General features: G+C 38.8%; 1 protein-coding gene across 5 annotated transcripts in view; it reads right to left on the reverse strand.

Annotated features, from left to right (window-relative positions):
- St8sia6 (ST8 alpha-N-acetyl-neuraminide alpha-2,8-sialyltransferase 6) overlaps positions 1-18,126 on the reverse strand; it is a 271,765-nt gene that overhangs the window by 56,028 nt on the left and 197,611 nt on the right. For all 5 annotated transcript variants that reach the window (XM_031369053.1, XM_031369050.1, XM_031369051.1 and 2 more), the window contains one exon: positions 4,951-5,037. In XM_031369053.1, coding sequence (XP_031224913.1) covers positions 4,951-5,037 — 87 coding nt within the window. The remainder of the gene's footprint in view (positions 1-4,950; positions 5,038-18,126) is intronic.

The following is an 18,126-nucleotide window of genomic DNA, read 5'->3' on the forward strand; positions in this document are numbered from 1 at the left end:
CCAACTCACGATCTTCTGGGCTCCACCAAGGGCTTGAGTCACCTCTCCAGCTCTGCCCTTTGTAGCACGTGTCTTGTCTTCTAGGCTCCAGATGCCTGTACTCCACTGCTGCTACTGTTCTTGGTGGTCATTGCATGGTACTGGTATTCCAAAAACACTGCTGTGTTTCGCTGTAACTAGGCTTCACCAATAGCCTCTCATAGACTGTCTTCATGGTGCCAAGCCTCAATTTCTTCACCTGACTCCTTCAGTCCTGGGTCATCAATTGCAAACTGAAGCTGCCCCTTCACCAATGGCCTTCCATGACCTCTCACTGTGCCGAGTCTCAGCTGCTCTTCATGACCCCTTCATGCCTTTAAAACCAGTACCATCTGGGTGACTCTTACACATTACCAAGTCCTGCTGCAGCACAAGGTACAACCTTGGCTATCTCTGGAACACAGCCTCTTTGTGCTCTCAGAAAACACTTTCCAGAAGATGTCACCTCAGTGATGCTGGTTTCTTCTAAATCACCACTAATTTCTTAGCTCCAGCTAACCCGCATCAATAGTCCCAGTAATGCAAAGGTTTCACTTTAGTTCTGGTATCTTGTTAATCACAGCTGATACTTCAGCCCCTGCTAACCAAAACCACAGAATCTTCACAATCAAAACAACATGGCCCTGATAAAAGTCTTTAATCTTCCCTCTGAAATTTCACAAGCCAGGCCTCCATCTTCTGCACTGTTCTCAGCATGATCTTCCAAGCTCCTACAGAACATCCCACAGAGTTCTTAACAACCAGTGGCTCTTCTAGCTCAAAGTTCCAAAGTCCTTCTACAATCCTCTCCAAAACATGGTCAGGTTGTCACACTCCTGGTACCAACTTGCTTCTTGGTCATGATGTTTGTGCAGGAATAGAAACCCTGACTAAGACAGGAAACCAATAACATGGACATTGTATAAAGAACTTTTCCTGTTAAAATTTTTCACTTCCAGGTGAAATCTAAAAGAAGGAAGAGATGTCAACATCAGACTTCAAAGTTCTCAAACCCACAATTAAATGCTGAGTGAGTAGAAGGCTGGGCATCTATAAAAGGAGAAAAAAGCCTGCTGAGAAGGGGGGTTATTCTGTAGTTGTTTTTCTTGTTTGGTGAGCACATTTTCTTTTAGCATTGATACATTTCCAGAATAAGGAAAAGTTTTCTGTGGCTAGCTGTCCCAGGACCACTTCAAACACAGCCTGTCCAAACCAGGCTTATCTTCTGAAAAAGCAGTTTTCTTTGAAAGCTATGTTTTGGTCAGTAGTACCATGATTATCCAAATCACTCAGATCCCAAGTTTTCATATTTAATTATTTTTCTTCTCCTTTAATTATGGACCTGAAATCCAACTAAATCAAAACAAACTAAGGACCACTAATTTCTAATCACACAGATGTAAATGATAGACTGTGAGACAGGCCATGCCCAGAAGAGCTCAAAGTCATGTGTCTCCCTTTACATTTCTTAGATGCCGTTGGTATTTGAGCCCTACAGTCTCCTCTGGTCACTTTTCTCCAACTGCTCTTACTCTGCATGCTCACTCAACACTCCAGTTCATACAATAGTATGCTGACTAAATACTTATGCAATAAATACACTGTGTAATTCCTCTACTAGGAACACCTCTATTCATCCTTGGTATCCAAAAATGCCTAGGAACCTGCCTCTACTAACCACTTCCGCATCATACAGCCTTCCTGGCTCTGCCTCCAAGCATCCTTTTCATACCAAGTAAATGTTTCAGCTCCCACCCAGACAGACTTGAAGTTAAGGTCTGGCTTCATCATTCCCTAGCTCCCTGTCTCTCCACCCTCAGAGCTAATTTCAAGCTGTTTCCTTCCAGAACACATATCAAGAAATTATACTGACAGAGATCTTGTACCAGCAAATAAAAGCATTGCTATAAAATCACTCTGAAATTAAGTCATGAAAAAAATCATATTTCATTTATTTACTTATTTATCTATTTATTGTCTTTATGAACCTAAAATTCTTTGAGGCCAGTAAAGAAGCTACATTTTTCTTGCTTATTTCATGTATCCTACCACTGAACTATTTATTAAAGTCCTCCTTGTACATAGCACTATGTCAGGTAATAAAGGAGGCTACTGTACTTTGCCATAGTAAGTCCTAAACAAATACTTGTGGGTGAATAAATTGTAGCCCTTCTCTTAGCAAGTAGCCTGTGTATTTAAGAGGGGAACATAAAAAAAGACTTCTAAGCTCTCTTATTTTTAGCTCATTTGACCACAGAAATCCTATAATTTTTAAATAGTCCCCAGGAGTCAACCGTAGGAAGTCTCAACAAATGGGGTTCAGATAGATTTTATTATATATTTAGTTGCTCATATTCTTGAGAATTTAATGTCACTTTTGTAATGGTTGCTATAAGAATGTTATTGCCTTTTTAAACTATACATTTTATCCTTCAGTTTGACATAAAAATGCTATAAATAAGTCAGATGGAAAACTATTTAGCTACTTGACATCTATAATAACAGGGGGTGTTTCTACAATGCCAGATTTATAAATAGGCAGAGGCTCCCAGATTTGGTTATTATGATTTAATTGCACAAACTTCTGTTGAGGGTTTACATCATTTAGCTAACAAATATGTTCATAAAATAAGCATTATAATATAATACATATTCACGCAAATGAATAAATGTCACTGTGACTATTCTGTTGATTGCAACAAACAATAAGTGGTATAGCCCCAGATGTTTACTCCAATGGGCCCTGAAGGGATGGATAGGCTGCTGGGTAATCACCATGGTTACTGATGCACTCTTAATGTGGGAATGGCACTGAGGCAAATGGTACCATCTATCATATAGCTCCAATCCATCATAATGTACAGCAGGAATGTTCATCCTACAGTTTCAGCTTTAAAGGGACTGCTGATTTTTGTTTAAAGTAAGGATGGTTGGAGATGTAACTCACTTGGTAAATTCTCTTGGCTGGCATATATGAAACTTATGGTTCAAAATCCTATACCACATAAGCATAAAGTGGTGGTGGTACACACCTCTAACCCCAGCATTTGTGAGGTGGAGGCAGAAGATAGGGAGTCCAAGGTCATTCTTGAGTATATAGCCAGTTTCAAGCCAGCCTGCAACCTACAGACTTTATCTTTAAAAAGAAGAGGATAAAAGGAATATCTTTAAAAAGAAAATATTATTTTAATTGTGTCTGATTGTGTGTGAGAACTTGCAAAGCCAATTTAAGTCTCTGAATAACACTCCTTTCTTCCAGAGAGGATTTATTTTCTGCTTCTATTAGTTATCTAGGCTAAGGGCAGATCTCCTAAATCCAGCTGAGGATGGAAATAATTCTACTTCAGGCTCTATTCCTTTTGAGAGCTGGCCTTTGCAAAAATTCTGGAAGCTCTGCATAACTTTTCTGCTCTCAGCCTTTTGACATTCAGCAAGTATCTTGTGAGAAAGAGTAGTCTTGGATGCTGGGCTCCTTCCTCCTCTGGTTCTTAGGCCCCCTGCTGCCCTGCCTCCTTGGCTTTCAGCACTGACACATAGGTGGCTTTGCTCCTTGCTTTTTTTCCCCTTATTCTCAGGAGGCTTGCTCTGAATCAATGGCTGGAAGCAGAAAAGTTCACAGTCCTATTCTGATTGCTGATGTCACTTTATCTGTCTTTTAGCAGCATAGCTTAGACAAATCTTTAATAGCTCAATACCCACTGCCTTCTCTTGCCCTTCCTGCCTATATAGGTCTCTCAAAATCTAACTTTATTTCCACCCGGACTTAGCTCATGATTATACGACTTTGTATAGGGTGTCAAAAAACCAGATGGTGTAAACACAAAAAATATCTTAGAGCTCAAAGAGTTAAGCAAAGATCCCTATCTAAGACTATATTCCTTACTTCCTGTAAGGAAGTACTTCCCAACAAAATCTGTTAAAGTCAAGAATTATTCTCTCTCTCTCTCTCTCTCTCTCTCTCTCTCTCTCTCTCTCTCTCTCTCTCACACACACACACACACACACACACACACACACACACACACACACATTTACAGATGATTTGGTCAAGGACTCCTCCTTGTACTCTGGATGGAGTATCATGGTGACTGGTAGAAGCATTTCTTTATCTCATGGCTGATAGAAGCAAAGAAAAAGACACAGGACCACTACCTGTGACCTACTTCTCCCAACCAGGTCCTTCTCCTGGTCCTTCTCCTTAGTATCTCCCCTCCCCAACCAAGTAGCAAGGGCACTGAGTACGTTTGTAGAGGACATTTCTTACTGAAGCCACAACAAAACCTCTCACCTGAAGTGACAGGAGAAAAGGCCAATATGGGAGGATCTCCTATAGGAAAGCATACCATGTGCATGTCTATCTAACAGCAAGTTCAGTGACCCTTCTTTCTCCACCTTCCACAGCGCTGGGGTGCTGGGGTTGGTGCACACGACACACCCACCTTATTATATGGGTTCTAAGTGTTTGAGCAAAACTCCTCAAGCTTACACAGCAAGCACTTGAAGCCCTGAGTCATCTCAGTCCAGTTGTTCTAAAGTGAGGCAACATGGGCGATTCTCTTCCTTCCTTCCTTTCCTCCAGGCTTTCTCAAATGCCCCTGATGCTAAGCATTTTTACTTGCAAGGTAAATATTGAGCAACTGGAAATGACACAAACAGCTGAAATCAATCGAACTCTCAGTAAACAGCATAAGAAAAGCTTTCTTTTGGACGTGGATTTCTATGGAGTTGATTCCAGGAGCAAGCTTATGAATGTCTCGATCAGCCATTGGAGTAGAGCACTGCAGTTTCACAGGCTTGTAGAGTTTAGCTGTTCTTATGATTGACAGTGAGCCCCTCCCACTTTCTTTTTAACAACTTTCTGCCTTTCTCCCCTAAAAATTAAAGGAACAATGCATGTTTTCACGTATTATTTATGAAAATTTGGTGTCTTACCTAAAATTGTCATATTCCTCTGCTTGCCGTTTCCATGGGCATCTCTGTATGCTTTTGATGATCTGGAGATAGTCATCCTCAGAGTACCTAGGGGTTGAACGTTAACATGATTACTCAAGAAAGTCTCACTTCTAGAAGCTCCTCACTTTAACCCTGAAATCAAGCAGAAATCATTAAATATCAGACTTGCTCCCTAATATCTAGGAACATGTAGCTTGAAAATTAGCATCACTATTGTTACTTCTGTTATTATTTTTATTATACTGGATTATGAATATGTGCATAGTACATTTTAAACTGTGAACATGTCTCTGTGTTTCCTTTTCTCTGTCTGTCCGTCTGTCTGTCTGTCTCTCTCTCATACAAAAGCAATCTTATATTAACTTTAACTCAATAACAGATAAATACTTTCTAAATGTTTAGCATGAAAATATAGTCTTTTTCAGATTCTACTTTAATAGCTTAAAATTGGAATATGTAGCTAGGAACCCTTATACATACATCATACATATACAGACACACACACACATACACACACACACACACACACATACACACACACACAATCATCTGGTTTTAATTTTCTGCAATACATAAAAAACCCAGATTGGGCTATGGCAAGAAAGATGCATACAGGCATAAAAAGCTATAGAGAGTGACACAGTCTAATAGGATAGGCATGGAACAAAAATCCCAGCCTCCTTAGCTCTCTCAATCTGAAATTCCATCGTTAAGTATTGATTCCTAAAGCAGAGAATGCCATTTCATCTTTAAGGGTGTTCATTTGAAATGCAAATATCCCTCTGAATTGTAAAAACAAAACAAAAAGCAAACAAAACAAAACAAAACAAAAATAAAACCACCTTGAGGTTTCTTTCCATTTGGCTCTCAGCCATTGGTTGGCAGCCATTAAAGACCAAAGCTGTGCAACACACACAGAGGGTGTGTGTGTGTGTATATGTGTGTGTGTGTGTGTGTGTGTGTGTGTGTCAGAGGGATGTGTTGACCAGTGTGTGGAGAAGAAAAAGGAGAGTACACAGCCTCACTGGGAGATGGGCTCATTACCCATGTGAATGCAATGAAGATTCTGCAAGGTGATCTGTAACAGAAAGCATTTCTGCATTAGGATGTAGTCAACCACAGAACTCCTTTGTAGCTGAAATTTCTTTCCTCTTAGGTTTCTCTCCCTCCAACAATGCTAGTGACTGGAATCAACTTGTTTCCCACTGACTCTGCATGTTAACCCAGATAAATCTCCCAAGAACACTGTACATATTAAAAGCAAAGCAAAGAGCTTCCACCAGAAGGATTCAGAATAGATGCAAGCACACAGTTCCCAAGCACAGCAGACTCAGATAGATTGCTCCATGAGTCTTGTGTTCATCTTAGTTCACTAAGTCGCCAGAACTCCATGCTGTGACCCCAAGACTGTCTAGATGAGATGTTTCTGTGTTCATCTTAGTTCACTAAGTCGCTAGAACTCCATGCTGTGACCCCAAGACTGTCTAGATGAGATGTTTCATGTCTGAAGTGCAGTGCTTGCTTCTACAGGATTGAAGACAACCAAAGACCTTTTTTTCAAATGACTGTTAAAAATTGAAAACAACAACAACAGAATACCCATCCAGAAACTTACCTAAAGCATTCTCAAGTCTGAATCCTTAAGAGAGAGGCACCGCTATGATATTTCCTGTCTAGAAAAGTCTAATTAATTACTAAGACATGGCTTTAAATCTTGTCAGAGTGTTATTGGGACAATCAGAACAATGCACAAACAAAAGCCCACAAACCAAGGCACACAAACAGCTTTTGTTTACTAAACTTCACCAAATAGAAAGTGTATGGGAGTTGAAGGCCAAGCACATATCTAATTAAGTCAATGAGAATTGTAGTTGCATTTGAAGCCAATATAAGGCATAATTGGAAAATTATCAGAGGAATGTGGAGAATAAGGGCGTGGAGAGTGGCTGTCCTAATGATATGATAATAATTCAACAACAATTGGCTGTCTTAAATGCAATGGCTATATATACTTACTAAAAGGTAAAACCACCAAAAACCCACTCAGGTAAAAGTAGTTCATGAATACTATCACTGCTATTTTAAAACCATACACAAAGGGTTTTGTTGATTTTATCAAACATTTAAGACTGCTAATACAAACTCCATGAAACCTTGAAGGGCTGGTTATTTCCCAACTTACTCTGTAAGAACAGTGTTGTCCTGACCCCAAAGTCCAAGTAAAAATATTGTTTTAAGATGTACAAATATCCTTTAAAAGCACACATACAAAATTGTTCAACAAAAGCTTGGTGAATTAAATCCAGCTCAACACACAAAAAAGAAAGTTCCATGAACAAGTGGAGCTACATATTGGGAATGCAAGGTTGGAGGTGAGGTTAGTGATTAATGTACTAGTTATGAAGAACCAGTCATCACTTTAACACATGAGAATAAAAACAGAACTCAGCCCTGACTAACATTCAACCCCCACAAAAATTTCAACAGATTTAAAAAAATAAAATGGAATTTTCACAGTTCAATGATAAGAACTCACAAAAGAGTCTATGGCTGACATTATGCTTCATGGTCAAAGTTTCCAAGTTGAACAACATGGAAGGATGACAGACTCTCCAGCTGTGGTCCACTTGCATTAGAGGTCCACTCAGAGATAACACAATCATCTACTGGATCTACAGAAAAGCTGTTAAAATGAATAACAGCCAATCTGAAAGATACAAACCCAGCACACTTAATCAATTACACTGGAAACAAGAACGTGAAGTAAAATTAATAATATTTACTTCATGGTACAACAGCCTGAAATAATCAGAACTAGGACTAGCAATATTGCTGTGTAGATGAGCATTAAAAAAACATGAAATATGGGGGGATAAATTTGATCAAAATTGTACCAGGCATATGCATAGAGAAGTACAAGATACTGTAAAGAGAAATTAAAGAAGTAAATGGAGCCATATCTCATGTCCATTAGTCAGAAAACTCAAGATTATCAAATTTCAACTTTATTTAGAAATTTGGTGAAATTAAATAAAAATTATATCAGTGTTATATTATTTCTTAAAATAAATTAGAACTAATTAAAAGAGGCAGAAGATCCCAAAGTCTGAGGTCATTCTGGATTATGTGGCATGTTTGAGGATAGTAAGGGGTATATAGTAAGATCCTGCTTCCAAAATTTAAAAAGGTGGGTCTAAAGTTCCCATGGAACCTGATAGATTAAACCAAGCCTGAAGAATCAGAAAACTAATAGCAAAGTTGAGTGGTCCTACCCAAATTTAGGATGTAGTGGATTGCTGCATAATCAGGATTATTTCAGTCTGGACAGAAAAATCAATTACCAAAAGAATGGAAAATCTAGAAATAAGGTGTTGAACAAGGCAGTGCATAGTGCAAATGAAAAAAAAATCTTTCAACATGATTGCTTCAACAACTGGATGGTTATACCAACAACAACCATCAACTCTCATCTTGCTCAAAATACAGTTATTAACTCTAAATGGTTTGCTAATCTAAATATAAGAGCTGTGCGAGAAAAAAATCTTTGTAGTACTTCTATATGTGTATGTGCATGCCTGTGTATGTATGTGGTTCATGTAAGATGTGTGTGTGTGTGTGCTGTATGTGTGCTGTGTATATGTGTGTGTGTATGTGTGCTGTATGTGCTGTGTGTGTGTTGTGTATTGCTGTGTGTATATGTGTGCTGTGTATATGTGTGTGTGCTGTGTATTGTGCTGTGTGTGAGTGTGTGTGTGTGTGTGTGTGTGAGTGTGTGGTATACAGGTACATGCCTGTGAGTAGCATGCTTGTCTATGAGGATGTATGCACAAGCCATAAATCTACTTCATGTGTTTTCCTTAGTCACTTTCCACCTTATTTATTTATTTATCTATCTATTTATTCATTCATTTATTTGTTTATTCATTAATTCATTCATTCATTTATTTTGGGGACAGACTCTAACTGAACTTGGAGCTTATTCTTTCTGTTAGATTGGCTGAGCAGCAAGGTCCCGGACCCTCCTTTTCCGACCCCAGCACATGAGCTCCAGGCTTGGATCGTCTTCCCTGCCTTGTTAGTGTGCTGTGGGAGATCCAGACTCACAAAGCAAATGTTTCATCCACTGAGTTATCTCCCAAGACCCAGGTTACTGGGCTTTACACATAGTATACTCACTAAAGAAGAAATCTATAAATTAAATATCAAATAAAGTACTATGTTTAGAAAACACTATAAAGAAAAATTTAAGAGGCATAAATTGAGGAAAATATGTACAGAACACACACAGGAACCAGGATGTACAGTGAGTTCTCTGAACTTGTGATGAGACAAATAAGCCTAAAAAATGTACAAAATATTTGAACTGACACTTTGCCAAAGATAATAGATAGCAGTGAAACAAAATAGGAAGAGAATGTCAGCTATTAGGAGAGCCAAACTAAAATCAAGATGATACACCACAGCACATCAACAAAGTGGCTGAGATTGAAAATATGGACATATAAAGTTTGGTGAGCACAGAGCAGCTAGAACTCACATGCTTCTTGTGGGAATGTAAAATAGATGCTTACGTTAGTAAGCCGTTTTGCAGTTCTTTCAAAAGTTAAGCATATACATATCATGAAAGCCCTGCTATCATTTTCCTAGAGTGTTTTAATATTCAAGAGACACAAAAACACATCTACAACAAAGACCAAAGCGCAATCAACAAAATCAACTTTATTTGTATCAGGCCAAAAAAAAAATTTTTTTTTAAAAATAACCCAATGTAATCCAAAAGGGTGGCAAAGAATTGTTTTATCTACATCTTAATGGAGAATGTTGGCTTTTGTTCAGCAGTACAAAGGAATGAACTATTTATTGTAGTAGCAATAGAGACAGATATCAGACCTCAGAATGATTACAACAAAGGAAAGAAGCCAGATACAGAAAGAGTTCATGGCACAGACTACACTGGAAACATGCAAACTTGCCCAAAACGACAAAGAAATTCAGCAGTCACCTGGGGGTGGGGTTGGCGTGCAGAGGTGGAGAAGCCATGGGAGAGGGATGGATTACAAAATGTCCCAGAAAACTGCAGGTTAGTCCCAGGTTCCGAACCTTCATTAGAGTCAAGATGGATGTGTATGCAAAGATTCCTCAAAATGTACACTTAGGTTTGGGGCATACACAACATCACTTACTACTTTAAAAACCTTTATGGTGTTCATAATTGCCCTTCAATTAGTTTGAGGTACCTGGAGAGGTGGCTCAGTGGAGGAAGCCACTTGTTTTTACAAGCCTGGTGGCCTGAGTTTTTTCCTCAGAATATATGTAAGGAGGAAAGAGAACAATGGTTCCATGAAGATGTCCTCTGATTCCACATGCGTGCCTTGACTTCTGGGTCCATACATGTCCACAAATATCATATGCACATAATAAAGTAAAAAATGTTAAGAACTGCTTTGTCCTATGACAATAGAGAGCAATATACAGAGCTCCATCAGACCTTGTCTGGATCAAATATCTACCATTTAGAATTTTTTCATGAACTTGGAATATATTTTAAATGATAAGATTTTTGGAGTTCCATGGACAACTACTGCTGGCTTTTGTGAGCTGTTGGGGGACTTTGACCAATGTTTCTCAATGGCCCTTCTCACATCGTTTTTTAAACATTCATATTTAAGCACTTGCTTCCCAAGGCAATGAGAACATCAGTATGTCTTAGGGACACAAATGTGAACTGCTACATGGCCATCAGTTCCTCTGAAGAAGCTCAAAGCAACATTCCCTAGTCTCACATTTTACAGCTTCTACTTATAATGTCCCTAGTACTGACTCCCACTGACTTCTCTGATCCATAAGTCTCTTGTGCGTTGACTGAATTTAGCTTCCTTTTGGAACTCCAAATGACAAACTATAGAATTTGCCCAGGTCTTCACACAGAAAATGGAAGAGTCATTTCTGCTGCTATGTAGTAGGGATCTAACCTTTAGCAATGGGAGAATACAGGAAATTCTTTTTCCATATGACAAAAAACCTGGCCAGAAAACCTTACAGGAGAAAGTGTTTACTTGTGTTCATGAACTGGTCCATTATGCCACAAAGGACATCAAAGTGTTCATGACAGCAGAAATGTGTGGTAGAACAGCTTGTGCAGCTCTCAATGAACCCAGAAGCAAAGAAGACATAGTAAGAAAGACAAAGTAAACAGGCCCCCTGTCTTAAAGGCTCCAAAACTTCCCACAAACAGTGACACCAACCAGGGACCAAATATTTAAACATGCAAGCCCTTAAGGAACATCCTCCATTCAGCTCATGACAGCTATGTCAGCTGGTCTGACATTTGGAGTTGCTGACAAGTAATCTTTCTGGAGGCTTGTTGTTGGTGTAGGGTGAATGCAAACAGCCTCTGTTCTCTGCCTCCGAGGTCTCTCACTAACAAGCTAGCTCACATGATTCTACTTTTAGAATGAACAGGCTGTTAAACAACTGTTCTGTGGCTGGAAACGGGCCAGTGTGGGGGGCATTTACACTACAGGAATTGGCAAATGTCAAAAAAGGGGGGCGTGTCTCTGCTCCTTGTGACCAAGTCTGCTGTATTTCTTACACTTCCAATTGTGTAATGTTCACCTAACTAACAATCATTCACTCTCCTTTGTAGTTTGAGCCGTACAGAGCCATGCCAAGGAAGTCACATGTGGGTATACCTGCTTCCTCAAGCAAACTGCTTCAGAGTTGTTCAAAGACTCCATTAAACAAAACTACCCTAAGAAGATCCAAGTGGCAATCATAACCCTGGGATATTAAAGGTACAGATTTTGTGTCCACTAAGATGTGGTGTAAATTCTCTTGAGTTAATTACATTTTTACTTGGGTTTATTAAAAAAGCAATTTGTGAACCATTTTTAAATCATCCCTGCCTCCACATCAAGTTTCCATTTATCGCCAAAATAAAGGCATGACAGAAACCTGTGTAGTTGGAGGAAGTGTGTCACTAGGGTGGGCTTTGAGATTTCAAATGCCCAGGCCAGGCCCAGTGTCATTTTGTCTTTCTGCTGCCTGAGGATCCAGAAGTAGAACTCTCAGCTCCTCTCCACCACCATATCTTCCTACATGTCATCAAGCTTCCTGCCATGATGACAATGAACTAAACCTCTGAGCTCTAAGCTAGGCCCAATTAAATGTTTTCCTTTATAACAGTTGCTGTGGTCATGGTGTCTCTTCACAACAATAAAACCCCAACTAAGAGAGAATTCAAAACACTTTTTTCTTTATGATGCAAACATTTTGTTAAATTGGAGCTGGCTCCAATTTAACTTAATATTGAAAGATGCCAATCATAGTGTATCTCATTTTGCAGAAAAAGTAGCTGCATAAAACTGTCTATGACTTTATAGTGGGTTTTCAGTTTGGAAAGTAGAAATGATGCACTAAAGTCTAGGAAGAAGCTCCGTGGTATCCATTCTTACAGGAAATAATGCTCAGATGTCTGTGGAGGTAAACAGCTTGTTCAATATTTCATTGTAAGTGGGTGAGCTAAAGAATTAAGCACATGTCTTTAGGTTTACATTCCAGCTCTCTTTCTAATATATCATGTTGCATCTCATCTACTCTATAATGAAACTGAAAATTAATCTCATCAGAAACATTCTCTTGTCCCAAGACACACAGTAAATCACACTAAAGTTATTTCAGTAGAATAAATACTATCTACTTAAGTCATCATTAATAATACTCAAAATGAGACACATTCTAAATAACAGTAAATGATATTAAATAAATATCATATTAAATGTCTCAGTATTTTTCAAGAAATGTCTCTTTGAAGATGAATATCCACATGCTGTGACTAGTTTTATGTCATTAAGATAAAATTGGGCCTTTAAAATGCTTTAATTTATGGGTAATTAATTGAAGCAATAAATATTTACAGGGCACTTATTCGGTTCCATGACGTTATCCTGGGGATATTCATTTATTAGTCCTTTTCAGTCATCTGTGACTCTCATTTAATTTCTGATAGTGTCTCTTCATGTGTCAGGTTAACCTACCCTGCCCATTGAAATGGGTAGGGACAGCTCAGTACTATCATGTCAGTTTCTGTGAGATGCTGTATGGTTCAAAATAATTTAGCCATTACCAAAGCTTAATTCTGCAAGAAATAAGACCTGTGGGACAAGAAACATGACTAGTATGTAAATTGTTTGGTACCTAAGCATGAGGACTTATGTTTGATTTCCAGAGCCCATATAAAAGCTAGGTATGACAGCACACGGTGCAATCCCAGTGTGGGGGAGGTAGAAATAGGAGGATCCCTGTCTAGCTGCATCAGTGAGCTCCAGGATCCATGAGAGACTCTAAGGTAGAGGGTGATGGAGGAAGACATATAATGTTGATTTTGGCCTCTGTATGAACACTTCCTAACACATGTACATAAACATGTATACATACACATAAATAAATACATTCAGAAATAACTTACAAATTAATACACTACTGTAAGATTTTTAGTCCACTCATCTAATCACTTGTACTGAAAGATCTTTTTTCAAAAGCATGATTTATGAGTGCATGGAAGCTAAATGAGAAACATGTGCTACTACATGAGTGGAGCCATGCAACCGCACTGTGATTTCATATACCTTTATCCACAAAGAAAGACTTCAATTTACATGGCTTTCCAACTCTGATGATGCCAACTTCCAATTAGAAGGCTGTGCATACTGCCAACAGCCATGGAAGGGAAGTATCCCAAACTTCTATTCTCTCCTTAACTCTTAACGTCTCTCTGACAAGTTAAGCAAATGATACAGGACAGCTCCCGAGCTTGACTCTAAAAGTACTTGTTTCCAGCCCTGGTGAAGTGTCCAAGGCACTATATCATTTGAAAATGTCTGGTATTGTATTGTTTTGTTTTGTTCTCAGTGAAAAATTGTTTTCTCTGACCTAGATAATTAAAATTTAGGGGTATCTTTTTTACTATGTAGATATATGGGAGGAAATACTATAAGCTGTGACTAACTTTAGCAAACTGAAGGGAATTTTTCCATCTCTTATCCAGGTGATGAGGGTGCAATAATGCTACACTAATTGGTAATGCACAGTAGGGCTAGGAAAGAGGAAGACCAGGAAAGCTGTTAACATCCCACATCCATGGTGTTCCCAAAAAGAGTTACAGACAGTGGCTCTTTCTGAAGATGGTTTGTCTTGGTTTGTGATAATGCATGATCAAAAGCATTTTGGGGAATAAAAAGTTTGTTTCAGCTCACATGTTTGTAGTTCATCATTGCACAAACTCAGGGCAGGAACTGGGGCAGGAACCTGTGGTAGGAATTGAAGCAAAGGCAATGGGGGAACATTGGTGGCTGGCTTTCTCCCCGTAGCTTTCTCAGCCTATTTTCTTAAAGCACCCAGGACAACCTGCCCAGGGGTCACTGTCCACAATGCACTGGGCCTTCAAACACTAATCACATCAATCATTAATCAATCAAGTGGCCCACAGTTGCCTATAGGTCAATTTGACTGAGATTTTTCCAGATGTTCTGAGATTGTGTCAAATCCTCCTACTTTCTCTGCTTCTTGCTATTTATTCCCTAGATGACCCTAACGAGAGTCCCGTCTAATATAGTCAGTGCAATGAAGCCAGCCTCCAGGAGCAGTATAAACGGTAGACTCATAGAGACTACTCCTGGATAGATGGATGGCAGCAAAGATTCCAGAAGAGGAATCCAAGCCTATTTACAGGGTTATTTCTCAGTACTACTTAGGAATAACTAAATTTTGCTTCAGTGGAAAATTTTTGATACAATGAAAAATAACTCAGAACCTCACTGAATAAAACAAAGTATAATCTTAAGTCTCTAGAAAGAGTTCCTTCTGCAGAGATATCTGCAACATGCAAATAACTCACCAGGATATGAAGAAAAAGGAAGCAAAGAATGAGCAGCCTGTTGAAGATTTTCATATTTACTCTTAAATAGGACTCCTATCAGATTTTGTAAGATGAAAAAAATCATGCCCTACTTTTCAAGCTTGTAGGAAGGAATTTACAGATATATAACTGGGTATCCAGAGCTGAAACCAGCAGGCTAGCGATCTTATGGTGTCAAATAGTAGAAACATCTTACATATTGCAAACAGTCAGAGAGAAGCAATGAGATGTAGCATTTCCTGTCCTTTGAGAGCCATTGTATAGGAAGCGTAAGCTACAACAGTCAAGAAGCCAGAGCAGCTGGAGTATCATCCAGTAAGATCTTTCAGCCATGTGAGAGTGTGAGTGGCTATCAGCCCTTTGCTTTTCACATTCATCTGAGTCACAGCGGCTGAGGTGACCCTTCCCTCCTGTATCTGTCACATCATCTATTCACTACATACATCTATACACCCACAGCGCTTAGCATTTTATTTTCAAATATTTATTGGGTAAATATTTGCTGGGCACTTGCTGTGGGTTAGTCACTGTTCTGAGCATCTGTAATACAGGAAACTAAACATAAAAAGATCTATGTTCTTATGATGCTTGTATTGTAATAGGAGATGACTGCAGCAACTCCTGTTAAGATGGGAATTCGTATCATGGTAAGGTTTTATATGCACTAAGTAATTTGAAGAAAAACAAGAAAGATAATAGGCAAATAAGGTAGAACAGGGTGGGAATTGTTGCTGAGCAGCCAGGAAAGCTCTTAAGAAGGTAAGGGTTGAGGGGAGATTTGAAGATGGTCCAGCTTTGTATGTACAGGGTGTGGATATGAGGAGGGCATTCGGGGCAAAGAGAAGAAGGAAAGATGAACAGGTACAGCCAAAGACCAAGACAGTCAAGGTGATATTTACCAAAAATGTCAATAGATGAGGTCAGAAAGAAGAGCTGGCATCATGGGCCTCACTTAAAGTGTGTCCCTCAGACTAGCAGTCTTCTATGACATGGCACAGATTTATTGAAAGCTCAGAACCCCAGATCTTACAACCAGAAGCTAGGTTAAAACCAAACCCTGGTACAATTTGCATTTGTGACTCAGCCATGCAAGTGTATCAGTCAAGCTTTTTTATTATATTCACACATACATTCAACAGTGTTATAAATTTACAGTGCTTGTATCATCCTCCATGAGAAATCCTTGCTCCTTTGCCTGCCATTTCTTACTTTCCATAAATTTGGGTTATTGTCTTCATTTTCATTCATGTCAAATATGGTTTGTTTCCGTACCGATTTCCTCTTGGGTTTGTTGGGCATTAAGAAAAGCATTGTTTAATTTTCACATATTTGTGAATTTCCAAAAATCATTTTCCTGCTATTGATTTTGAACCTCACTCCACTGGGATTAGCTAGTGCTTTCAATATTGTTTCTGCTTTAAATTTGCTGACCTTTTGTATTGACTTGGTGCTGTTTCCCACGATTTTGAGGAGGTACATTTGGTTGTGGTTGGGGATTCACAGGTATCTGTTCAACCTCGTTGGTTTATAGTGTTCTTTGAGCATGAATTTCTCTTTGACTTATCCATCCACCAGTAAAGCATCAGAGTCTCTCTATTGGTAGGAGACAAAGGTGCAATTCTGAGACAGGGACACAGGAGTCGGTGTTCCAGAATTCACTATCTAACCCAGACTGGCTTCAAACTTGCAGAAACTCACCTGCCTCAGCCTTGAAAGTGCTGATATTAGACATGAGCCACAATGTCCAGCTCCAATTACTATGATTGAATTGCCTTTCTCTTCTGTCTTGTGTCATTAATGCTAAGTATCAACATAGAAGCTCACTGTGCTAGGCAAATTCTCTACTTAGAGTTAGGCAGCCAACCTTTGCACCATATACTTTAATGCTCTGCAATTAGATGAATATTTGTAATTATCATATAATCATAAGAGAGTGGTCTTTTGGTTGTCTGAAAAGACTATTTTGCAGTGAATGTGGTTCTGAACACAATAGTCAGATAGCTGGGGCAGGAGAATTACTAGTTTGTACCTATCCAGAGTTACAATAGCAGATCTGGTCTCCAAAAAAGGTGAAGTTTGTCTGATGCCACTACAACTGTTAGGGTGACACCATCTGCTGCTTTCAGTCTGTGTCATGTGTGTCATGTGTATCTCTTGTAGAAAGTTGTGTTGTGTCTTATAATCAAAGTTTGATGATCTCTGCTCCACTTAAATGGATTGGCATTACATGGTGCTATTTCACACGTTTGCTGTGTGTTCTATGACTTTTTTGGTTGCTGTCTGTGCGTCCCTCCTTTACAGCTTTGTTACCTCAGGGCAATTGCCTAATCTAATAATGAATCCTAATGACCTTAATCATCTTAACATCCTAACACCAATATCAGCTTCATACTTACATTATGTGTATCACAGTGGGTACAAACATTCTTCCCATCTAGATCTACTTCTCATTTTGTGACTTATTATTAAACAAAGCTATTAATTTTAAAATCTAACCACATATTGTGTTAATTATTAGCTGATTATGCACAATCATTTTCTTACCACACTATGGCTTTGTTCTGCTATTACTGGTACACAATATGTATGTAATATATATATACATGTAAAAATATATATGCGTGTAAATATATATACATATATATAATCATATATATGTAAAAGTTTTGTAAAGAAAACGTTCTTGTAGCCAATATAAAACATTGACTTTCATTTTGAGTGAAATTCAAAGTATTAGAAACAAATATATGTAATCTTAAAAGGAATAAGGTTTCTTGGCTATTTGTTAAGAATCCGTAAGGGTGCAAAGAAGTGAAAAATAAAATCATTAAAGGACAGATGAAGGAGGCTTGAACCATAGTGGTCATGGTGATAAGAATCCTCCATTTTCCAGGATAGCCAAAACTATTCTCAACAATAAAGGAACCTCTGGTGGAATCACAATCCTGGACCTTAAGCTGTACTACAGAGCAATTGTAATAAAAACTGCATGGTATTGGTACAGTGACAGGCAGGTAGATCAATGGAATAGAATTGAAGACCCAGAAATGAACCCACACACCTATGGTCACTTGATCTTTAACAAAGGAGCTAAAACCATACAGTGGAAAAAAGACAGCATTTTCAACCGATGGTGCTGGCTCAACTGGTGGTTAGCATGTAGAAAAAATCAAATCGAGGGACATGATCCTCTCAGCTTCCGAGTGACAGAGGGGGTTCAGCGTCCTCCTCTGCCCCTT

The sequence above is a fragment of the Mastomys coucha genome, unplaced genomic scaffold (genome assembly GCF_008632895.1).
Source record: "Mastomys coucha isolate ucsf_1 unplaced genomic scaffold, UCSF_Mcou_1 pScaffold15, whole genome shotgun sequence".
NCBI lineage: Eukaryota > Metazoa > Chordata > Mammalia > Rodentia > Muridae > Mastomys > Mastomys coucha.